This window comes from Leptosomus discolor, chromosome 23 (genome assembly GCF_034619465.1).
Source record: "Leptosomus discolor isolate bLepDis1 chromosome 23, bLepDis1.hap2, whole genome shotgun sequence".
NCBI lineage: Eukaryota > Metazoa > Chordata > Aves > Leptosomiformes > Leptosomidae > Leptosomus > Leptosomus discolor.
The window spans coordinates 4,070,146-4,094,432 of record NC_141413.1 but is presented as its reverse complement, the minus strand read 5'-3'; the positions used below and the strand labels follow the sequence as shown (position 1 = coordinate 4,094,432).

Below are 24,287 nucleotides of genomic sequence, written 5' to 3'. Positions count from 1 at the left end.
TCTCCCTAAAGAGGCATTAGCCACAGCCTCAGAGATGCAGCATTGGATGTGGTCCCTGTGATAAACCCTCGCTCTCTCCAGCCTTACCCAGCACCGGAGTTGGCAGAAACCACTGCATTGCTTTTAGCAGCACCTCTGGGTGTGAAGCCTCTCCTGGAAGCCCACGGAGGTCCCTCAGCCAGTGTGTGAGCAGCAGGTTGACTCCTTCACTCTATACTTGAATCTCACCATGTGGTCCAAGTCTGCTGCCTGACTTCCCTTCTCAAGGGAAACCAGCTGCAGGAAGTGTTAGAAAATTAGTTACCCACTGCTCCTTTGAGCCAGGAGCCACTGGTGGCATTTGCACCACCAACAGTGGAAAGGAGCCTCCTGGAGAGGAGAGGAACAGGCCCCATTCTGCCTCGGGGAGCACAATATGCTATTAACAATGAGCTGCTGCAAATGGGGAACAGAGAAAGAGCCATTTTGGATCTAGCATCAGTTTCCAGGGCTTGTAGTTAATCTCTGCAGCTGCCCTAGACCATCTCCACCACTACCTTGTTTGTTCCCCCCAGTTTATGCACCTAGCTGTTCCAAACAGCTTGTGTAGATAAGGGACATTTCCTCTGATGCTTGGTGACTTTCACTAGCTTTGTTCACTCCAGACAGTCAAAAAAAAAAAAAAAAGAAGAAATTAAAATGAGCTTTTGTTTTTATAAATAAAATGCAGGGGGTGGGGGAATACGTCTCTGGGACTGCTGGTAGCTCAGGTCAGAGGACTCTGGCATCACATTTCCAAATGTCTCCCCAGCGACTTTGTGTTATTGGGTATGTAACCATATAAATACACCACACAACAACAGTAGAACAACATCACTGAGGATACATGAATTCAAGCACTCAGAGAAAAGCCTAAAATCCAAGTGCCTGTTCTTTCTCCAGAGCTTCTGTGCATAATAATACCCCATCAAGCTATATAAATGTGACTATTTTTTCCCCCGAGACAGCTGCCTTGCCGAGTGCCCAGAATGGATGATGCTCAATAAAGGAAAGAGCTGTTCAGTATTATCCTCATTCATCAGTGCTCAGCCAGTGCCTTATTTGTCATTCAAGCCCTGCTCTAGAAGCCAGAAACTTCTTCACAGGCGTTTTCCTGTTATCCTCACCACTGCAATGAGTCAGCCAGTTCTCCCCAAACCCACACCACCCATGATGTTACAGAAGGGGAACTGAGGAGCACAGCCATGAACTGCGGGGTTTGGCACCAGCGTGCGGCACCCGGGGTCAAGGGAAGGATACAGCCTCGCAGCCAGGGAGTTCAGGGAAGGCAGCAAAGGAGCCAAGCAGCCCCACAAATCACAGGCATGGCCACAGCGTGGCAGGAGCGGGAGGAAAATTAAAAAGATCCTGTTGTAATGTATCAGCACAGAGGCACCGAAACAACAGCCCCACTTGGGAGGAAAGCTTCATCCTTATGTACTGCCTTGACAAACAAAAGAGCTGACTGCACCGATGACGCTCAAATCTACACTACAGGAGCGACACTGCTACAGTATGGACCAGGCTCAAAACCAAAATGTTTGCAGTAAGAATTTTCCAATCTCTTGAAATAAAGGTAAACTCATGCTGTCTTGCAAGAAAAAAAATTGAACCCTGGCTATTAGCTACACTGCAGCTAGACAATTAATAGACATTTGAACATCCAGAGACTTCTACTCTGGAGAAAAACCACGCTTAGAATGCGCTATGTCAACTCAAAGAATGAAGTTGTCTGGATCTACATTTTTCCAGCAGTCAACATACCTTTTTTCTTCCCCCAAAGTGTCTCCTTTTTTCCAAATTAGATATAAAACAAGCACTGTAGGGAGGAAAATTTCCCTGTGGCCATCCCTCAGCCAGCCAGCCCTGCGAGCCTTTGGGCAGGGTCTGTTCTCATTTAGGCACTGTGCTGCCCAAGGACTTTGCTTCTGTCAAATAAAAAAAAAAAAAACAATTAATTGCCTTTCCTCCAGAAATTTCAGCATACTTTTCTCCTCTCCCCTACATTTACTTATCCTTCTTAGTTGACCCAGGCTTCCCAACTTTCTGCATCTTACCAGCCCACTTGAAAGCATCTTCTCCCTCCCTCTTTTCTTTTTCCATCTAAACTTCCCTTCCACTTCCTCTCCCCTTTCCCAAAACCCAAACCAACCCACATTCTTGTCCCCTAATAGAGGCTGATTCATGGGTTTGCGTCAGCAGCCACTCTCCTGGCCAGACCCAGGTTTAATTGACACATTTCAGCTGCTGCCAGCAGTACAGTACGTGACAACATCTGGGAAGGGGGCTGCCATCGGCCCCGGGGCCGGCAGCATCGGGAACGTGAGAGGGGCCAGGGCCAGAGTCATGCTGCAGAGCAGGAGAGAACGTGCATAGTTGTCGCCTGCAGAGGAGGAAAGGGAGATCCTGAATTCAATCAGTTATTCCTCGGGGTGCAACCCTGGGGCACACGCAAACCAATTAAGCCAAATGAGGGAAGTGATGTAGGTTAAAAAAAGATCTTGGCTCACACTTTGGGTTTAACGTAGAACATCGTGGGAGGAAAAAACGGCAATTTTAAGAGTACTTTCAGAGCAAGGTGTTCATCCAGCTCTGCTCTCATCTCAACATCTCCATGGACCAGATCTGCACTAACAGGGATACCTGCCCCGCTTCCTTCCCAAGGTTTTCAGTCCACGTGAGGCACACCTGACAGTTCTGGAGTACCAGTGCCGGCCTGCAAGCCACGTTCAGACAGACACTGCTCCTGTCACACTGCACAACAAAAAGAACTGGATCTTTGGACCCTGAAACGAGGCAATTAGAGCTCTGGGTCTTTGTGCATTTAATAAGGGCTGCACGCGAGGTTCAAAAAGCGAATCCTGACCTTCTGAAGAAGCGCGTTTGCTGCCACACCCAGCGCGCTCTGGATTGCTGCACTAGGGAGGGTAATCCCAAGCTCTGCCCCAAAGCCAGCCAAGGGTCCTGGCGAGCAGATGGAGCTGTTCCAAAGCTGCTGGCTCAGCAAAGCCTAATGCTGATTGGAGTGACTACATTAGCAATTGGAAGCAGGAGGCAACAGCAGATTCAGCTAAAGCCTTAATCTGGCTGCCCAGAATCATTTCTAGTGCACACAGATCTGTGAATGTGAAAAAAAGACAAGCTTACGATTTGTACACAGAATACAGTGAAGTTTATTCATATTAAATACATCTACTCGCATCACTACTTGTCACATACTTGTTCCCCAGGACACTGAGTTCGTTCCCACTTCAGGAGACAGGACGGTTTTTGCATAAAAGAGAGCTACCAGCCTGTTTTCCCCGAAAAACAGATTACTGCAGCTCGCAAAACAATACAAACGGGATTTGTTCAGTACAAACTACACAGAGATTTCCTTTTTACTGGTCTAGGGAGTTATGCACAGCATATTACGTAGACAAGGGCAAAATGATTCCAAATACACACACAGACAGATGGAATTCAAGTGTCTGCAATACCCACCCTAGTCAAAACCAAGACTTCTGGTATTTAGACACTTCAGTCCTGGTCCAGATTCCAACTCTTCTCCCTGTATCCACTCGGTTTGTTTAAAATAATAAGCAAAATCCAACAACAGTCCTTTTAAAGGCTAAGCGGATTTTGCCAAAAGTAACAGTGGCATGGGAAAGAGCTTGCTTCTGAAGTATGTGTTTGCTGAGAACATAAGCTCGGTCAGTCTGACAAGAGGAGTTGTGTAACAAACACACTACGTGTAAGTTATTTCATGCAAGTGCAGTTTTCCCCCTCTTATACACATCTGGCTTTGTTACTCCAGACAAGCACAGGACAAGGAGATCGGAAGCATTTCTGATGGACAGAGAGCAAAAGGAGAATTTAACTATGGTGTCTGTCTGCAATGGTAACCCAACAATAACCACAATCTCACTGGAAACAAAAATAAACTCCATAAAAGTTAGAAAAAACAAAGATCTTTGCTGCTGAAGTTGGCTCATCGATTTTTGGAAAACTGCTAGAACTGCCTTGCCCAACAGCAACTTCTTTCAAGCAGCCAGCATTATGTAACCAAAAGAGGAAAAATACAATAAATCACATGTTCTTCCCACCTAATGTTGCAATCCTTTTGGTCATGTCTGTGCTCAAGCCCCGCCCCCCTCCCCCCCCTCCCCCCCCCCCCCAACTGAAAACCCTGCAACACCTCAAAACCAGGAACTGGCATCTTGTGACTGATACACCTCACCTACCGCCTTACAGGCCCCCTCTGATAGCCAGCGTACCAACAGCTCTGACCACCAACCTAATTCTAATGCAATTAAATACATTGCTCAATCATCGAAATCCGGGATGTCATCGTAGGAATAGCCCCGGTAGCCTTTGGAGGCGTAGTACGCGATGCGCAGGTGGTAGAAGCCTGGGAGAAACACCAGGATCCCGATGATGAGCACAGGGATAGCACGGTCCGTTCCCTGCGGAGGAGAGATATGCAAATGCAGTAAGAAGAGATCTGTACCGGGGAGTGTCTTTCCTTTTCCTTAAGTCCTGCCTCAATTATTCACCCCTAAGGCCTGGCTAGCTGAGAAAAAAAACCCCAAAATTCTTCTTCAATCAGAAATATCTCCGTTTTCTTCAGGCTGAGCTCCAAGTCCTCTCCCTGGCATCTCCTCCTTGCTACAGGAAGCCCTCAACTGAACTTCTCCTTCAGATAGGAGGGGTGGCTCCTCCTCACACTGATCACAGATCAAAACTGCCAGCCACAGGCTGGGTGCTGCACGCTTGGCTGACGGCGAGCTCTCCTCTCTGTGCCTGGCCTGCCTCCGATACAGCCAAAATGCTGCCGCTTCCACAGTGATAAGCAGCAGCTGCCAACCGTGAAGCGATTCCATCCAGCAGAAGGTGAAAGGAGAAGCGTGCCATAGAGGAGCACCGAGTCAGCTACGAACAACAGATCCCCTCTCAGTGGATCACGAACAGAGGAGAAGAGTGGAGCTGTGTCCTGTATAGTGGGTCGGTATCTCCTACAGGAGTTACCAGATCATCTTCACTAGAGGAGTGATGACCCCAGCATGAAGTTTTTCCAGGACAGCAAGCTGACCTCTGCAGGGATGTAGGATTCAAATGAAACTGTACCCCAAGGAGGACAGAGAAACTCAGCCCTCCCTGGCAGATCTCCAACCCAGCCATGAACCTGCTCCAGCCCTCCAAGACGAGAGGCCTCTGCTGCCAGAGAAACAGGGCTGTCAGCAAACGCCAGCGCGGCAGTGGAGGGGATGACTTTCTTGCTTACAGGCCTTTTGCTCTGAATTTCTACGCTGAACACGATGGTCCGTGGCAGGCTGTGAGGAACCGGCAAGCAACGCAAAACTCGTAACAGAAGCGTTAATCAAACCACTTACGCCTTTGCTAATGTATCCTGCCAAAAGGAGGGCTCCTATGATAATGAGGAGGGTCCCGATCATGAAGAGCACAATAGCCAGTGCAATTGCCTTGTAGGGGATTTTTGGTGGGCTCTTCTTAAACTGGATGGAAAAAACAAGTATTAAACAGCTTAATGCAGCACAGTTCCCATCCCACCACGGCAGAGGCGCGAATCCCACAGCTAGCAGAGATGACATGGGACAAACGGTTGCAGCAGCTTTGCTGCAGGGCTCTAAGGGCCTTCGGGTGAGGGATCCTGCCCATGGAGGCCCCGCTCTCTGCGCCAGCGTTTACACCCATCGCTTCCAGACCTGCTCTGATTTTCACCTCCCTCCAAAGAAACGCATCTCACCCTATAAAACAAGCAATCTTGTTTCCAGTTAAGCCCTACGGGCTTTCTGGAGGAGAAGGGCCGAAGTGGTGGCTGGCAGCATTGTACCTTTCTGAGCTGAGGCTGCTCTACTGGAGGTGACCAAAAGAGCAGCCTCCCATGCCCGTGCAAAGCTATAGCAGCCTTTCCCAGTGGTTTACAGTCAGAGCAGCAGCAGAAAGATGTTCTTCCCCACTTTTTACCTGCAGGTCAATATATCCATCATCAGTGCTGGAGAGTTTGGAATATTTGACTTTGCTATTGGGAATCCCAGCAGCCAGATTTGTACGTGACGGCATCATTACAAGGAAGCCCGGGCATCAGCTAGAACCTGGAAAACAAAATAGCAGAAAAAAAAAATAAATCAGAGCAATAAGAGTCTGAGAGACATGGATCAAGTTTAAGAGAAACAAAAGTGTCAAGCCTGTACTAACCAAAACGCATCTTGGTTCTTTTTCATAAATTAAATCTTTTCAAACAAAGCTTCATATTTAAGCCCAAAATACAGAAGCCTGGATATAGCTGCAACAGGGTTTGCCAATATTTGAAAGCAAAGTCAAACTAAGGTAGAACTTGTGTTTAAAACAAGAGAGAATTTCCAGAATAATATACAATGCATAAACCAGCTCTGATTTCACAAGGAGATCACACTGCCAGCAGCAAGATCGCCGAGGTCCAGCTATTTCTAAACAGGGACACTAGCAAATAAACCCAAACCAGAAATAAACAAAGCAGCTTTTCAAACAGCCGGATATTTTGCAATAGATCCATTTTGGAAAAAAAAAAAAAAACAACAACCAAACCACAACGCAAAAAACCCAAACAAACAAAAACAGAAACCCCCAAACCACTGGAAACTAGAATGAAATGGAGGTGTCATTCCTGAGACAGCTCAAGTCATGACTCAGAGAGGGCATGACAAGGGGATGGAGTGGTTGGTGGATGAGGTAACCAAAAAACCAGCAAGAAGCATAAAAAAATCATAGGTCACTTGTCTGTCTGGCTGCAAGGGAGGCAGCGTTCTGGTTAGAGCTTTATTTAGTGACGCCAGAGCCGTACCCTGCAATTTCACCGTGCCGGGAGGCCAAGCCCCGCTGTTTTTCTGCCAGCAGCAACAGTCCCAGGGAGAGGGGCAGAGCCAGCTTGCTGCTGCGCCTCGGAGCCCAACTTCTCAGGAGCTGAAGCCTGGATCTGGCCTGCCAACACCTCCCTGACTCACGGCAGAGCCATTTAACAGGGCCGGACACTCCTCCCAGCAGGACCTGTGCGCAGGTCTCTGCTCACCCACAACCTCAAACCTGCACTTGCAGCCCAGGGCTACAATTCCCAGAAGTGAAGCAGAAAATACTTTCCACACTTCCCAACTTCAACAGCTTTATTCCATACTTTCTCAGAAAACAAAAAAGGAAACAAAAGCGCGTATCCCAACTGGTCCAGTAGGAAGGGACAAAGATTCTTTTCCCACAACACTATTTGGCTCCTAAGGTAACAGCATCTCCTCACAATAGTTACATCTCCACTTGAACTGAAATCCTTTGTCTCCCTCACGCCAATTGCTGGCACAGTCCCCTGCCATCAGGTTTATTCCTCCTGCAGTAAATTTGACTTTTATAAAAAAATCCCCAGCACCCTCTGATCTCAAACCCCCTCAGCTGTACCTTTAACTTGAACATTTTTCTTTTTTTTTTTCCCCACAGCAAAACCCAAGCACAGACAAAACACATTTCTGGCCACATCAATAATGGACATATCACCCCCCTATACGGGGGTAACACCCCCCTCCTCAGCTCCTTACACATCCAGGTGTTCCAGGTCACAGTACTCAAATACCCCCCCCAAGGGCTCCCAGGGGGTCGATGGGCAGGAGGAGAAGGCGGCAAAAGCAACCAGCACATCTGAACTGGGTCAGATTTCCTGACTCTGCCCCATTTCACTCCCAAGTACCAGGGGGCTTATTCCAACTGTCCCATTATTTACCAGGCTACTCCTGCTACCTTCCTAGGAATTATTGCCAATTTACACATGCAAAAATTGTCCTGCCCTTCCCATTACCAATGAGAAAGCTGCTATTAAGGACAAAATTTAAAAATCAAATACTCAGACCTCCCGTTTAAGGGCTGAGTTCAAGTTCACTCAGCTTTACGCTCCGGGTGCTCTACATTGGTTCGAGATCAGAAACAAGCTCAGTGCCGTGTTTTTTAAGAGGCAAAGCAACAGCAAATAACACTTGTAAGTCCAAATTTTCTAATATGACGCGCTGTGGTCACATTTTAAACCCAGTCAGAACTCCTGGGGAAAGGCTTCCAGGGCAAAGCGCAGGCTCACGAGGGGAGCTTGCCGGTAAATGCCAACATGGCACTTCAAGCCAAAATCCGGGTTATCCCCTCAATAAGCGCAATATATTTTTCTACCCTCTCTGCCCAGGACTAAGGGAGGGAAGGAAATGGTATTTCTTGCCCTTTTGGGAGCTCAACCCTCCCACCCAACCCAGTAACACACCCGGCCCCCCTCCTCCTCCAGACCCGAAATGGTTCCTCTGCTGCTAAACAGGAAGTTCCCAAGATGTCTGGGAGCTCCCCCGAAACTGCAGCCTGCACGGCCTGCCTCGCACAGCCTCAAAACATCCATAAACCCACACGAAACCCGTTACCTACTGGTGGTGCTGGTCAGACCCATCTCTCCCACTGCCGCTTCTCTTCCGCGCTGCCCCGGCCGCAGAACCACCCAGGAAGTTTATGCCTGATGACAGTAATGTCCTTCCAGGTTATGGCAGCGGCCTCTCGCTGGCTCAGCTCCGCTGGGTTATTTTCAGCCTCACGCTCCACATTAGTAGCTGGAAGCACAGTGTCCTTGGGCTGGGCAGCAGGGACCACGTCCTGGTCACCAGGCCCACGTCACGCCAGACCCACCGGAGCGAATCCGTCGTCGTAAGGCTGCGGTTTACTGAGCAGCGTGTTGCTACGCAGAAATAAAGTCAATTTTCTCAAGGAAGATCTGAACATAATTAAACTGCCCGACCCGGCACCGCCCTCCATGAGGGCTAAGTACAAGGCAGACAAGCTATAGCCAGCAAAATATTTCTAGCTCCTGGAACAGTATTAACCCACCAGCTGAAACAGAGCCAGGGATCTACTGCCTCCAGCTGCTCCCAACACGGCAACTGCAGGACTTGCCATGGTTCCGGTTCCTGTAAATTAATAAAATACACACTGGATTTAGAGCCTGGAAAGCCTCATCTCCTTGAGTTTCAAAGATTTCTCCCTCCCTCTCTTTCCTCCCTGGTAAGGAAGTCTATATATTTAAACTTCAAAAAGCTTACTCTCTCAGACATGGAGAAACACACAGCATTTACTAAGCCTCCCCAGCTTTTTTTTTTTTTTTTAAAGGGAACATCTCGAGTATTTGGGTATGGCAATGGCAAAGTAAACATTCAGCTGCTTTCAGGCTTTATCCAGAAAGCAGACAGTACACAAATCAACACACAAGTGCATAGATATTGATGTTAAATGATGTTTCTTACAACATGAGGCTACTCAATTTGGTCATTACAGCTGCAAAAATAAGCAATTAAACCATTTGGCTTGTTTTTACAACATGTTTATTAGTAGAATAGCAGAAATAAGAGCTTGGTAACCCCCCACCACAGCAGGAGATTGCACCAAAAAATTTGCTTCCATCACCAGCCCAGCTTTACGCACACCATTGAAGCCCAGGATCCTTCCCTGTTTCAACACCATCAATATTTTGTTCTTCAATGAAGCACCCATCTCCTTGCTGTACTTGTGGGTACCACAACAGCCATCCCATCTGGGAAGCATCATCTCCGGAGTGGGAAAAGCCTCCTGGTTATCTACAGTACCCACCACTACCGTTCTGGGCAGTAACTCAGCAATTGCCGAGAAACCTTAGAGCAACTGGGTCACCTCTCGCTTCCAAGATTTTTTCTTAGAAGGTGCTGGATTAGTCAGGAGGCTAAGAAAGGTCAAGAGGATAAGTGGGTATGGGCTGCAGACACAAGACAAAGCTCAATATGGGAGCTAAAAACCACGCAGGGAGCCATCTGCGTCACAGCAGAAGAAAACCATGGTCTGAGCCATCTCTACGAGTAAAGCAGCGCTGCTACCGACAAAGAATCAAGGGCAGGGGCATTGAGAAATCCTGTCCCCCAGCTTCGAGCAGGGACAAGTTTTTGTGACCACGGCCGTATCATTCTGACACAGCAGAATTTGTTTCTTAATCAGTACTGCCACCTTGTGAAATTCTTCTGCTAAATCAGTTGGGTTTTCCAAGGGCCACGTTTTCAGGCAGTTTATACTCTTGTATTGCTGGCTGGTGGGAAGTACACAGCCTCCCCAAAAAATACCCACAGCGCTAATGAGCCTGTGAGTACTACTTACCACCCAGCGCGGATCAAGCCAACTACACAGCTCTTCAGGTTCCAGAGAGGAAGGATTTATGGCTACTAGCTGGTAGCAATCCCATAAGCAAAGATAAAAAGCCACAGTAGCTCCCTGAAACTGTTTTCAAATCCTGTTTTTCATGATCAAACCTTCTGGGTGAAACACGCTGTGAACCTTGTTTATAATTCTTCACCAACAATACGAACATGACCACGCATTCTCAGTGAAGAGGAATTGCTGGTGGCACAGGCATCAACAGACACATGTAGGGTGGGGGAGAAAGACACCCAATGAACGCAGCCTGTTGAGGAGCAGCTTAGCATCAAGGCAGAGCAGCAGGACCAGACGCAGGAGGGCTCACACAGCTCACACCAAGCAGCTTCCAGCCGCAGCTACACCGCAGCGTGCGCCTACGCACCCCGACCTCCCCGAGAGCCAGAGCAGCAGCTACAGAACAGCCCCTGCTAGAGGCAGCTCTGGCATCCGCCGAAGCTCATGTGTGTCAAGGAAAACCTGTTTCACAAACCTCCTCTGCTTAAAGGAAACGGCATCACAGGCCAATTAGTTATTCAAACTGTAGCCAGGGCCCTCCATTTCAGCGCATCGAAATGATCGAAGCAGAAGCTGGTAACTCCAGCGCAAAGCACAAGCTCGCCTGTTGGAGAGCCTTTGAAAGAGGAGCTAGGGATCATCAGCATGGTTCGGCAGAGCATCGATTCATCCGTCCACATTTAAACAGGATAAAACACATGAAATTATATCCTTTATTTCCATTTTCCAAGTTTCAGTTAGAATACCAGCTTTGAAAATAAATGAAGGTCAAGAACTCGTGACACAATTGAACAGCGACCCTAGTCAACTACAGGTCCACAGGTGAAACTCTCGGGAACATCATCTTTACTTGAGTTCAATATTGCACCCCTTCTCTAACACAGGTTGAGAGGAGTAAGATATTTCACCTTCAGGAAGCATTTAAAAGATTACTGGAAGTACAAGATAGACTAAAAAAACATTTCCTATTTCCAACAACACCAGTATAGCAAAATAGTAAGTTGAAAAATATTTACAGAGATATCTACACAACGTGCCTAACAGCGCCCATCCGATGCTCCAATGCACTGAAACTGCTACCACCACTGTTCTCTTCTCCACATCAGTTGTCCTCTCCCAAGAGCTGACCACATCTCCCCCTCAGTCCTACTCCGATTAAGAGCCTTCTTGTTGGTCTTCAATCTTTGGAGCCAGGTAGTATTTTAAGTGTCCCATATCAGCAATCTTGTACTCCACAACTGGGAAAAAGAAAACACAACAGCATTCAGGAGGTTCTGCAGCAAAGCCATTCGGTCAAGGGTTCTTAACGCAGGTCTAAGGTGGCAGCGCCCTACAAGATGTTTCAAGGAGAGCTGCTTCTACTTACCGAGAGGAACATCTGCAGACATGCTCAGCGTCACTGTGGGTGACAGGGGAGTGGCTTTGGTAAAAAAGTTCAAGTACCTCAGAGCAAAGGTCAATTGGACTGGCTCGTTCATCTCTATTGTAACCTAGAAAAGCACAGGCCAGGTTAGACTTCCAGAAATCCAGCAAGTTCCCTCAAGCCTCTCCAACTCTGACATCTCAAGCAAAGGCAGCCAGTGCTGCTCCCCACTCGGGTCTGCTGAGCACCGCCTGCAGGCCCCAGGGGTAAGGGCCTAAAGCTGGCAACGATCTGGTGACTCTAGTCTATAAACCAGAGAGATACACGACCCAATCACCCAGCTTTAGCCCCCAATACATCAGAGGATTAGTCACATTAGTAGAAACCTCAACACTGAAGACACTGCAGTAACCGTGAACGCTTGACTTACAGCTTCTTCCTCTTTGTCCACGTTACTGGTCTGCGACAGCTTGATGTTCCCGTTGCCCAGCTCGCCATTAGCTGAAAATTTCACCCCGTCTTTGGCACAGGAGATGACAACGGCGTCGCCGATATGGCTGAGATCTCTACAAATGCGGGCGAACTCAGCAGACGGCATTTTCACTACGCAACTGTATTCTTGTTCCTGTGAAGGAAGCGTCACAATGCAGCTTCTACCAAGACAACTGGTGTAGTCACCACACTCACCTAGTCTTTCCAAAAGCAGTTATTTTACCAGCTCAAACTCTGAAGTCTGATGTGACTCACTTTTAAGAGACAGGGTTGCCAGTCATTCGAGCCACTACTTACTGGAATTCCGAGCTGCTCCACATCGAGATCCATTAGCTTCATCTCATAATCAGAAACCTTCTCCTGATCTAAAGAAACAAAGCACAGTCTGACCAAGTGCGTCCAAGAAATTCACATCCTGGATTTAAGTTTTGCCCCCCCAATCAAAACCACCTCACTTATGACATTAAGATCCACCCTCTTTAATTAGAGCTGGTAATCTGGAAGCAACCCAGAGGTCACTGTTTGCATTTTGTGGGCTGTAAGGGGACACCAACCTGCCAAGAGCATCGGTGTGTGGCCTAAAGAAGAGTTTTTCCTCTTTCAAAAGGAACTTTTGGTCAAGTGGACTAAGCTCCCATCTCCAGCTTGTTTCAAGAGCTTAACTATCAGGTGACACCTCCCATTTCTGAACTATTTATAGTAATTTCCTTTCCCCATCCACATGGCTTACGCCTACAAACATCACAGTAGTCAATCAGTTCCCAAACCCAACACTCACTTGGTGCTTCAAACACAAGAGCCAACGTGTCCGCATTGTCTTCTGCTCGGAGAGTGATGATGTCTTCGTTCCCGGCACACTTCAGTATTTTGGACATGCTAAGGGGGGACAGGGCGGGTTACTCTCAGACCGACAAGGCGCCCGCAGGAACACGCACCCGGTGCCAGCATAGCCTGAAAACGAGCCCGGCGAGCGGCAGCCCCGGCCGCGCACACGGCGCCGTGCGGGGGGGAGTGCAGAGCTGGGGCTCGCCCCACGCCACAGCCCCCTCCCGGGGCGGCGGAGCGAGGGCCGGGCCGGCCGGGGAGGCGCCATGGCGGGCGGCGATCGGCCTCCCCCCACACCGCTCCCCGCCAGGCTTTCCCGCCACGGCGCCGGCAGTGACGTCACCGCCGCCGTCGGGCCCCGCGCGCGCGCCGCAAAAAACGGCGCGAGAGCTCGGCAAAGAATGGGGGAAGGGCTGGGAAGGGCTGCGAGAGGCCCTGAGCGGCCTCCAGTAGCCCCCGCCCGGGGCTGCGCGCCCGGGACGGCGAGGGTAGAGGCGCCCACATTCCACCACCCACCTCCCCGCCCCAGGGCCCGGTCGGCCCCGCTCCCCTCAGCGCCCCAGGCCCGTTCCAGCGCCCGAAGAGGCCCCGCCGCCCCCCCCCCCCCCCCCCCCACCTGGAGAGGTTGACGCCCATGGCGATGTTGCGGTCGCAGCGGTAGGTGTCGAAGCCCTCGGAACGCAGCGTGAGCTGCACCAGGGAGACGTGCGAGGAGTCCATGCTCTGCAGGCTGATGCCGCCCGAGCCCAGGTCCCAGCAGGCCTCGGTGATGAGGTCCTTGAGGGCCTCCAGCACCCGCTTGAGCACCGAGCCCTGCACCAGCCGCGCCTCGAACATCTTGGCAGCCGCAGCGAGAGGGACCGCACACGGACACCCAACAGCGCGACCGGCCGCCAACAACCGCGGCCCACCGAACCCCCCCTTTTATACCCTCCTCCGCCCCGCCCACTGCCGCGGCCCTCCGCTCCCTCAGAGAAACCCTATCCATGGTCAGGTCCCCTCGCTCTCCGGCCAATCCCGACACTGCTCTTCCCCTTAATCCTGCCCCCTCGTCCGGCGGGAGCCAATCACCACGAGGGGTACAGCCCCGCCCACCTTGGCGCGAGCCGTGCGGGGCATAGCGGGGTGGGCGGCCCGGCGGAGGTGGGGGGGGGGGGGGGGGGCGGGGTGTGTTTCTGATCCGTGCGGTGCCGGTGCCACCGGCAGGGCCTGTCCGTCGGGACAGCTCGGCGCGCCTCTCCTCAGAGGCCGGTTCCCGACAGGAACCCCAGGGCCGAGCGGAAACCCGCGGCAATGGCCTCTTTCAGACTAATCCCTCACGAGGCTCCCGGCGCCCCTGAACTTCCCGCGCGCGGGGTCTCCCCGACCGCGAAGCGACGGGGCCGCCCACAGCTACGCGCCTGCGCCTGACCATCATGGCGCCAGCGGGCTCACATCCGGGTACACTTGGGCGGAGCCAGGGTTGGGCGAAACCCCGCCCCCTCTTCCATCCCGCGCCGCCGATTGGGCGGCGGCGGCTCCGCGGCGCTCTGCCCTCACACGCCCCCTAGTGGCGGCGTGGGGGGGGGGGGGGGGGCGCAACGGCAGCGGCGGCGGAGCGGCGGCGAGCGCGGGTCCGGCATGAGCGAGCTGCGGCAGCGGCTCGGCCGGGAGACCGGCGGGGCGCGGGAGCCCGAGGAGAAGGTGGGACGAGGGCCGGGGAGCGGAGGGGACAGGCCGGGGAGCGGGGAGGCGGCGGGGCGCCGAGATCGGCGGCGGGGCGCGGGGCCTGCGGCGGGCGGGCTGGCTGCGCGGCCTGCGGATCGCGGGGGGACCCGCCGCCTACTCCTCCTCTCGCCGGGACCGGAGCCGCTGCTGCGACCCCCGTCTTGCCCCGCACCCTGTGCACCTGCGGGGCCCGTCGCTTGGTTTATCCCCCCGCGCTGCGACAGCCCCAAAACCGGCCCCGACCGAGCAAAGCCCGGCCCCGGGGGAGCGTCTGTCCGCGGCTGGACAACCGGTCCCGGATCTCGCCTTTTAGGAGTGTGGAGATCTGGGTATAAACCATTTTTATGGGGTATCTCAAGTGGGGGTTACAAAACCCAGCAGGTTCCCTTGGGGAAGACCTCGGTGTCTCCTAAGTCATCCTTCAGTAAAACCCTTCCCTGGCGTGGGGTGCGTGGGCTCCATCGGTAGTTTAGTGAGGTTTAACGGTTGCGTTTCTCCGAAGAAGAGCCGTGAAAAGACAACTTGACTCTTGTTTTCCTGTAACGGCTCTTCTGCTCCAAGCCCAAGCCCAGTTGGATGCTCCCAGCTTGGCAGTTGCTCCGCGAGCCATGTCGTCGCCCTCGTCATCTTTACTGCTGCGCCTCCCCAAAGAGGACCAAGAGGAATAAGCAGTCAAGAAAAACCTTGTAAATAATGTTTGCAGGGTCACGGAGAGCAAAAACTGGAGGGAAAAGCGGATCTTCACTCTGTTGGCGTTTAATGCGCGTATCTTGGGAGCGACCCCGTGCTTGTCCGTTTGCCTTTAGTAGCATCATATTGACATTTCCTCTGCTAATGCACGAGTTACACAGTTCAGAGAAGCATGAAATCATCAGGCAAAACTGTCTTTTGCGATTTAAACATCCCATTTAGTGCTTTTTTGGATGCCGGTTTAGCACCTGCTAGGAGCGGTACAGTCAGGTTTGAGGAAGCTTTATTGTTCTTAGGTGATTAGAAAGGGAACTGGGATGGGAAGTGCTGAGAATGGGTTGCCTTGATGTAGATCTGAAGTTTCTCCCTGTTTTGTAGCTTACGTGAAGCTGTCTCACACTCAGATTTGCTGACCAGCCCGTAAGATGGCTCCTGTTTTGTTGTTGTTGTGCGTCGGGCAAAGCTGTTCTCCTCTAGATAAGGATGTTTGTCTCAGTTGGAATTTACTTTGTGGCAGAAAATCTTCAGGGACTTTTCTATTCCAGAACTTTTGTGGGAGTTGGAAGACATCCTCCAGCAAAGACTGGTGCTGCTTACCCGGTATGCAAACAAACTCCCTCGGCCGAGCTGCGATCTTGCTTTAGCTACTTGCTGTGCATGCCTAAAGAAGGTCAGAGGGCCGCTATTTTGAGTGCAATCTTGTTATCTGCAGGCAAGTATGCTTTTTACGTATCATGAGCCTTCTGAAGGGCTCCTCTAATACTACCTTCGAGTCAATGACTTGAAGCGTCCTTACTAGAGAGAGGGAACATTTACATCGTACTGCTTGTCCTAAAGCAGCTCAAATGAATTGCAAGAGCAAAAAAAAGAAAAGATGTTTCCAAGCAGTGAAGAACAGCTCCTCTGGGGTGCTGACCATGATGTCTCTTAACAGTAGAAAGCAGTAATGGGAGGCAGAGAATTTCCCAAAACTGTTAAAATCATGCCTGGTAGGAGGTTACCTGGTAACAGGAATCCTGCCATTAGTAAAACCTTTCAGCGTTGTGCTTCCCGTGGCAGCAGACCTCAGCGGAAGATTTTTCTTCCCTCCCCTGAGATCAAGCCGTTGTGTTTTTAGTGCTCGGGAAATGCCTGGCAGAGCCTGGCAAAATATCCTCAGCATAAAGCCAGCGCAGCAGAACTGCTCGTGGGTGTCCCGTTTATCGGTGGCCTTAGCCTGCCCGGTGCGTTACCTGCAGCTGCTCCTGTCGAGAGGGAAGATTCCCATTTCTGCTTTGTCATTCAGTTATTAAAATAATTTAGCAATGTGCATTGTGTTCTACAGAAACCCTTGTGTCTTCTGAGAAGAGCTCTCGGCCTATTAAAAGAAACGGGTTAAAATGAGATGTAAACATCAAGGCCGGTTTTAAGATTTGACCCAGAAGGTTGTATTTTGTACTTGTTCCCATTTGCTGTTTTGATGATGGAAAGCGAGAGGCTGGTTTCACTTTCTGGTCCTCTAACCCTCGCACAATGTCGCAGCTTTGATGTGTTCCTCCCCGCTGGCACAGGGCGATGGTTAGAGCTGAAACTGTGCTGCTTCAGCTGAGCCCAGTTCGTGCCAGAACATTTTAAAATCGATTTTTGTTAAAACCGTTGTGCAACTCACAGTCTTAGTCTCAAAGGGAACAAGGCAACATCTGTTTACTCTGCTCAGTGAACTTCCTCTGATCTCCCCAGTGAAAAAAACAGGGGAACTTGCCCTGATGCTGTTTGTGCTTGGTACCCATTTTCTTAGCCCAAAGGACTTAGATGCTGTTAACTGCTGCTGTTAGTGAGTAGATAATCTGAGATTAGATGATTGAGACGAGTTCTAGTTTCCTGTTCCTGTTTCTAGTTTCCTGCCTTTTCTTCCAAAGAGAACAGGAAAAGTGCAAGAGAAAATTGTTTCACGATGCGTGCAGAGCTCCTGAACACTTCTGCTGGTTTAATGGGATTTTAAGATCTTTTCTCAAGAGCAGTTTGTGCTTTGTGTGACTCGACAGTGAGGACAAAAGGTTTTTCCCTTTTCTGTCCTTCTTTTGCTGGGTCGCTGCACTAGTAGTTGTCTGAAATCGGGGCGGGGGGGCTCAGCCCTCCCATGGCGCAGTCCCAGGGAAGGGGAGGAGGGCAGGTCTGCCTGGAGGCAGGCTCATCTGGGCTGCAGGTCACACCCCTACGTCACTTGTGGCTTTGTTTGCCGACCCCTTTGTCGCTGGCAGACAGGGTCTCACTGGAAAACACCGTCCCTTTTAAGAGAGGTGGCAGCTGAAAGAGCAAATGGAAGTGTGTTGTTGGCGGGCGTTTTTGGCAACGGCCCACGCAGGTGGATTTTGCCACCGTGCGGCGTTCGGCACCCCGCTGCACCCACGGCTGCTGGGCACGCTCGTTTCGTACGGGAAAAGGGGCGACGGTGATTGCAACAGGCCTTGCAGAGCAGGCGTGAAGTGTGCAAGGGTGAAATGTTTCCGTACTTAAGAAGGGTTCGATGATGAGGAGTCTTGGTCTTTCCAGCCCGGTTTTGCAGTGGACTGATGAGGTGACCTTTCATCTGGCTGCATCTGTGTGGTACAAAGAGCGAAGGACTCTGGCTTCCAAGCCTCGTGATTTCTTGTGCTTCCAGGCATTTTGCAAGACTTCCCTAGTGCTCTAAAGTGCTTTGAAGATACTCAGCGAAGTAAATGCCGGGCGTTTGGATGCTGGTGCTGACACGGAACTGTCCCTGAGGTCTGCTCGGGAGGGTGTAGATGTGAACGTGCGCTGGAAAGGCTGCAGCAGCTCCGATTTTGTCGTTCAGCTCAGGAGAGGGGGCAGGATGTAGAGGAATAACAGTGCAGGCGCTCTGAAGGTTTAGGCGATTTCAAATCGTGTTGCTTCCCAGGTCACAGGAGAGCTCTGAGTAGTTGGGAGTCGTGATAACAAGATGAGGTTCTCGTAGGACCAAAACCAATAAACCACCACAGTGATGCCTGTCTTCATCTTCTTCCATGATTAAGAGAGGCAGAAGTACAAGTCTGCTTCCAGACCCACCCCAAAGGCTTATTTTCTTAATAGCTCTTAATATTTTAGGCTTGATACCAAGCATCAGTTTGCTTGGCTTCTGCTGAAGCATGATCCTCATTTATTGTTGAGAGATGCTAGCAATCTCAGGTCTGAGGTGAGAACACATTTCAGCCTTCCTTGCTGCTTGATGCTCAGCTTTATGCGTGTCCTGCCAAGAGGAGTGCGTTGTTATCTCTTACTGGTAATTGTGGCAATGAGAAATGGGACTGATTGCATTTCTGATGGAGCTCATTATAACCGGCTGTCGAAGTTAATACCTTTGCCAGCGTCTGGCCTGCCCTGGAGCTGACGGAAGAGCTGCTCAGCTTTTCCTTTGGATGGTGTCTTTTGCAAAGTGCGCAGGCTCTCCATTGAGCTGCCCGGTTCCTTGCTCATTTGTGGCCATGAGAGAGAAGTTTGATCCCAGGAAGATTTTGTCATGGTAGGGGTTGGATGTGAGGAGGTCCTGTCCTTGCCAGTCCGCACGGAGCTGTGCGCAGCATGACAGAGCGAGCACGGAGACTCTCAGTGCTGAGGTTAAACCCCCCGAGTGCACATTGCTTTTCTGTTACTCAGCCCTTTGGATAGTTCAGAGCTGCCCTCTGTTCCCCATCCTTATCTAAGGACGAGGTGATTTATTTGTGTCTGGTCTGGAGGGCTACACAAGAGAGTGTCTCTCTTGGCAGCACCTGAAAGTTGCCGTTACCTCCAGGCAGATGGCTGCCCTGTTTTCTGGAGCGTTCCTGCTGGGTCTTAGTGGATCTGGGAGCTTCTTACCGAGTTCCCTCTTGCCGCTCCAGCGGTCTGTCCTCGCTCCGATCGCGTCTCGTTGCTGAGTGCGACCAGGTCAGTACAGCGCGGGGTGGTGGAGGAGGCCGTGGCGCACCCACAGCTCCCCATGGCCGTTCGTGCTGCCCTCAGCCCCCCGTTGCAGGCTGGGCTCGGGGCTCACACGAGCTGTTCTGCACGCGGACGGTGTCTGCGCCGGCACGTCCGAAGCGCTGCTGGGGGTGATTCTTGTGAAGGGAGGGATGCTTGGTGCTGAGAAGAGGGAAGCTGTGATGAGATGTTTGCATTTCTCTTCCCAGCAAGGAGGAAAACCGAGGACTGATGTCGCTGTCTGTCAACGGCGTACCACACATCAGGGGGCAAGAAAATGAGTGTATCCTCCTGCCTGCTTTTACCGAGCAGTGATGTGCAGCAGGGGTAGGCTACCCTTGGAGATAAAACCCTTAGGAAACCAACTTAGGCGAAGATGCAGTGTTTCCAAGCAAATCCATATTTCCTTTCTGAAAGAAAACGAATACTGCCACTTTTCTTTGAATTAACCTGGACACATCATGCAGGAATTCGGGACAGAAAATTATTACCGTGCCTGTCAATAGTTGTATTGTTTTCCCCCCAAATGTGGTCTGTGTTAGCGTGCGTCCCTCCTGGTGATCTGCTTCACCTGATTTTTCTCTGATGTATGTTTTACGGGATTGTAGAGGACGGTGGAGATTTCATAGCTTTCTTTTCAGACCAAGTGGTGTGGTAGTGTGTAGGTTTATGATGCCACCTGTGACTTCAGAAAACAACTGCTTTGGGTTCATCGGGATTACATCTAAACATACCGGCCCAAGTCCTGCACGGCTCCTTTCCTGGATTAGTTCAGATAAAGCCGATGGGATTGACTGGTAGAGAAATGTGAACAAGATTGTGGTGCCACCTTATAGTCAGCAAATTAAACAGACTGGTAAGGTTTATTTTCTGTTTAGGTTTTGGAAAAAATATGTATAACTCCAGAGGAATTGCGGGTCAGAAGCCGTCAGCCTTGGCATGATGCAAGCTCTCCTTTCAGACAACAAAAATAGACTTTTCCTGCACTGACTTTCCAATGCAAATAGTGTGCCTGTGGCTGCAGAGCTGTTTGTTCTCCCTCTTGTTTTTCACAGCTCTTCCAAATAACGACAGATCGAAATCTCTCGGCAGAATCGCGCAGACACAGCTCCAAGCTGGGGCAGCCTCTTTCAGACACCAGTTCCAAGAGGCACTTAGGAGCTTTGCTTTCTGGTTTCTGGACGTGTTTCTCTGTCTCTGCAGGGACAACAAAGTCTGCCGGTTCGGCAAATGCCGCGATAGCAGAGGGATGCCAGTTAGAGCCAGGAGAACCCAGCGCTGAAGCCTATCTCCAAAACATCTCCATCACGTGTTTCAGAGGGGGAGGCAGGTTCCTTTCTTAGCAGTAGGAAATTCTGGGGGAATGCCAGAACCAGCAACCTATTTTTGTGCTCTTTTGTATACAATAGCTTCTCAAAAGGACTTGGAGCCTGATGGATTTACCTTCTTGATTTCCTGGAATAAACAGACCCCGGAGCGGGTGCTGTGTTGGGGGCCAGGCAGAGGATTAACTTGTGCTGAGTGAGTCACAGGGATATGCGACTTCACATGAATCATATTTGCTGACACTGAGACCAGGCTCTTGTATCAGACCGTTGTGCTGCGAAATGCAAACTGTGCATAGCTCCGATCACATCCCACTGGCGAGCTGAGCTTCAGAACAAAGCGGGCGGCTTCGGGAACATGGGATGGCAGTGGGAGTTTTCTTAGTTATTTCAGCCCCTGTGCAAACATTTAGGCCTTTTGTGATGTTATCTGCTAATGGTCTCCATTTTTAGGCATGGCCTGATTTCTGTGCCTGCTTTCAACTGGAATATGTTTTTTTTGGGGATGGGGAAGGGAGTCCCATGTCAACATAAATGACATAAATGAAACCTGAGCTGATTTTTTTTGAGACAACAAATCGAGCAGTCGCCACTAGATGCCAGCTTGGTGGGATATCTTGATGGGGGAACATGAGAAACTTGAATTTCATTGCCCTGCAGATAACTTCACAGCCCAAGAAGTTCAAGCACATTTCCTTAGACCAGCACCAGGACACGTACTTTGTGCCCGCTTGCAAAAAGCCCGTGCTTTTTCAGGGCCCGGACGCTTGTTTGCTTTTTCCTTCTAGTGTTAGTAGTCTCCAAACTTCTCTCTCTTGTTTCACCCTTCTGAGCTTGTAAACCTTTAGAAGGGAATATCCTGTTCATTAGGGAGTAACGGGTCGATTTTTTGCCTTGCTGTCACCTCGGTGGATCTGCCTGAGGGGGGTTTGGCTGTGGCGCGGCAGCTGTCGGAGATGGGCGGGTGCCGTGTAGGTAAAGCAGTGAAGAGGGGCGGAGGGGAACAGGGCAGACGGTTTTCCCGGACGTAGGAAATAAAACCACTTTAGAAAAACATTGAGATTTCCATAACTGAGGCCGCTGGGTGCACATCCATTAGACTAATTACGTTGGCCTTGATCCTGCAAATGTGCTCAGAGGTGAGAATAGTAGAGGCTGTAGTACAGTTGGTCCCTGTTGTTCCAGCTGTCAATTTTATTGCCTGAGAAAGCAACTGTATTTTTCTTTTTAGCAGTGTATTAGCATTTTCCATCAGAGCTTTTTGTTAAAATCTGGCAGGAAGTCTAAATAAAGCAGCGCCTTGCTTCAAGAAAGGTGCACAAATAATGGGATTTCTTGAACTAATTTAATCTACCAGTGTTGAATGCTTCACTCTATCTCTGTATTGGGCAGAAAATTTTTGGCAGGGAGACAGCTGACTTGTTTCTATGACAACTGAGATCATGTCATGGATACTTGGGCGAAACCACCGAGCGCTCACAGCTGCCGCTGCGAGAAAGCCATTTAAAATGTGGGCACAAATTTCTGACTGCAAGCTTGCAGGAGTTAAGTTGTTTAAAGAAAGCTGAAACGACTCATTTCTCCGTGCATCTTTCTTCAGGTGATAAAATATTTGTTCACAAATGTTGCTTCGATCTGCTGATTTCACAAATACAACAGGCAAGCAGGTTTCTGGCTTTTTTCCTCCCTCGGCTCTGGTTTGCCAGAAAAGAGACAGCCCTCGCAGAGATCTGGGGGTTTTACCCTTTCTTCTCGTCATGACTTGGGTAGAAATGAACGAGTTAGGATAAAATGTACGTCGCTGTCTTGATTTTATTCCTGCATTACTCCTTTGAATCTTTGAGCAGCCTTCAATATTGAGATGGTAAATCTGGGCTTGCTGGACAGGCAGATCTGTACCAAAAAGAGCCCTTCAATTTAATAACTCCATGTTGGTAAAACAAAAGCCAGTACAAGCTACTGCATCTGATTTTGTTTTAATAGACTTAATGCTTACCCTGTAAAAGAAACAGAAGAATAAAGCCAGATTCCAAGGTAACCGGAGGGAAAGTTTGCTTTGCTCTTGTTGAGGGGTTTTCATTGTTTCCCGGCTCTGCATCGTGCACATAGGTTTCTGACATCCTGGCAGGCATTTGCGCCAAGTGCTCTGCCCTCCTTCTGCCTGGGAGGAGAGAGGCAGAGGGTATATCAACGGCTGAACTAACAGGAAAAATGGGTGAGGGAGAGGTGTGGTAAAAGAATACGGAATAAATACAGCTGGAGACAGCTGTAGCCCAGTGCAGGGGCACCAGTGGGAAGTGTTGGGATTGCTGAAGGGTGACGGGGCTGCGCTTTCATTCCGTCTGGGCAAGGTTCGAGGAGACCCTGGTGCAAGGTTGAAGCTTTTAGGTACCAATGTCGTGCTGTGTTAGTTGCTACCTCAAAGTCATAGTTGGTTCAGGCATGATCAGGTGTATGTGTGGATCAGCCTGGGGCTAAATAGCTTCGCTTTCAGGAAGAACCTAAATAACAACCAAAAAAAGGCAGAAAAAAGGTCCGTGGAAGGGTAAAGGAGAGAGTGTTGTCCAGGGGCTGAGAAAGGAGACAAGTCATAATTTCTGGGTTAACTTCCTGCAAGTCTGAGTCTCTCCAGGCTTTTGTTTCAAGGGCAGAATTAGGAGGAAACAGCACAGAAGAGGCATCAGAAACCTGATGTTTCTTAGGGGAGCAGCAGAATTGGTGACAGAATAGCATCTATTAGACCCAGCTTCCCTGAAACGCTGTCTGTGCTGGCGTTGTGGGACGCTCTGTGTGCAGTCTGTGCCTTAGCACAGCCCAAACCTGCCCCTTGCAGTCCCAAGCCCTTGGCAGAAGCACTGACTCGGTAATGAGCTTAAATTTTCACCGGCGATAGCCCTCGGCGAGCATCGCTCGCTGTCGTCTCTGCCGGTTTGCCCTCTTTGCTTGCTGCTGCAAGCTGCTTTGCAGCAAGCGTCGCTATCTGATGATTATCCTTCGGGGACTGGATCTGTCTGGCTCAGAGGACTGGCGAGATAGCAGTGGAAGCGTGCGGGAGGGTGTTACCAAGGCAATGCCACAGCTGGATTAAGTAGTCCAGACCAGGGTGCATCACGCTCGGGCTTAAACAAGTTATTTAGCACCCCGCTCAGCTGCTTAAACTGGTGATTTGTAGGCTGATGGTTGCAATTTGCATAAAAGGTATAAAAATAGTGTCAATTACTGAGTCCTCTCCATAGCCTATATCTGGCACAGTGTCCTATATAATCTCAGCACTCCGTTTCAGAGAGAGATCTAAGTGGGGAGAAGAGCTGATTCCTGACGCCGCTCAGTTGTTTTCGAAGGGAAGATGTTAAACTGTACGTTAGCCCTCACTTTGACTGGCGATTTCTTCCGCCAGGGGAAATGTTTTCTTCCACCTCCCATCAGGCTTAAATTGAGCAAGCGAGACATGTGGCAGGAATGAGCCCTACATTTAATGCTGAACCCTAACAACGGCCCTTTATCCTGACAAACCTCTTGATTGCCTTCTTTGTGCTCTCTGGAAATAACGTGGCAGCGTTCGCTGGAGCGGTGTCTGTTGCACAACCTCTCCTGTTCCCACTGCTGAGGATGAAGCGGGGAGCAGCGGGATGCGTGCGCCGTTGGACTGATCCGGTGGGGCTTTGCTGCTGATCTTGGAGATCAAAGCACTTTGCAGCACAAGGCTGGGTTTG

The 24,287-nt window shown here is 50.3% G+C and overlaps 2 protein-coding genes across 3 annotated transcripts; both read right to left on the bottom strand.

Moving 5' to 3' along the window:
* Positions 1 to 4,184: 4,184 nt before the first annotated feature.
* On the bottom strand, positions 4,185 to 8,980 carry TMEM230 (transmembrane protein 230). 2 transcript variants are annotated; one of them, XM_009958401.2, is made up of 4 exons: positions 8,433 to 8,980; positions 5,986 to 6,113; positions 5,391 to 5,513; positions 4,185 to 4,463 (listed from the first exon to the last, which is right to left on the bottom strand). In XM_009958401.2, exons 2-4 carry the CDS (start codon positions 6,082 to 6,084, stop codon positions 4,323 to 4,325), a joined length of 363 nt encoding a protein of 120 aa, XP_009956703.1. In that variant the 5' UTR covers positions 6,085 to 6,113; positions 8,433 to 8,980; the 3' UTR covers positions 4,185 to 4,322. The 2 variants fall into 2 exon arrangements, with proteins under 2 accessions (XP_009956703.1, XP_086333266.1); XM_086477140.1 differs by having other exon boundaries at positions 8,437 to 8,980.
* A 1,952-nt stretch (positions 8,981 to 10,932) lies between these two features.
* Positions 10,933 to 13,786, bottom strand: PCNA (proliferating cell nuclear antigen). Its single transcript, XM_086477112.1, has 6 exons — positions 13,530 to 13,786; positions 12,867 to 12,964; positions 12,386 to 12,453; positions 12,027 to 12,221; positions 11,600 to 11,723; positions 10,933 to 11,471 (listed from the first exon to the last, which is right to left on the bottom strand). The coding sequence occupies exons 1-6, from the start codon at positions 13,748 to 13,750 to the stop codon at positions 11,389 to 11,391; spliced, it is 789 nt and encodes a 262-aa protein (XP_086333238.1). The 5' UTR covers positions 13,751 to 13,786; the 3' UTR covers positions 10,933 to 11,388.
* Between the last annotated feature and the right edge of the window lie 10,501 nt (positions 13,787 to 24,287).

Bases quoted from the DNA above. Each gene is read 5' to 3' on its own strand.
- TMEM230 (XM_009958401.2), bottom strand. From the start codon at position 6,084: ATGATGCCGTCACGTACAAATCTGGCTGCTGGGATTCCCAATAGCAAA. The intron at 5,514-5,985 runs GTAAAAAGTGGG...TTTTCCATCCAG, and splicing joins ATGGATATATTGACCTGCAG to TTTAAGAAGAGCCCACCAAA. The intron at 4,464-5,390 runs GTAAGTGGTTTG...TCTCCTCCGCAG, and splicing joins CAGGATACATTAGCAAAGGC to GGAACGGACCGTGCTATCCC.
- PCNA (XM_086477112.1), bottom strand. From the start codon at position 13,750: ATGTTCGAGGCGCGGCTGGTGCAGGGCTCGGTGCTCAAGCGGGTGCTG. The intron at 12,965-13,529 runs GTGGGGGGGGGG...GTCCCCCCTTAG, and splicing joins ATGGGCGTCAACCTCTCCAG to CATGTCCAAAATACTGAAGT. The intron at 12,454-12,866 runs GTGAGTGTTGGG...TTGTTTCTTTAG, and splicing joins TCTTGTGTTTGAAGCACCAA to ATCAGGAGAAGGTTTCTGAT.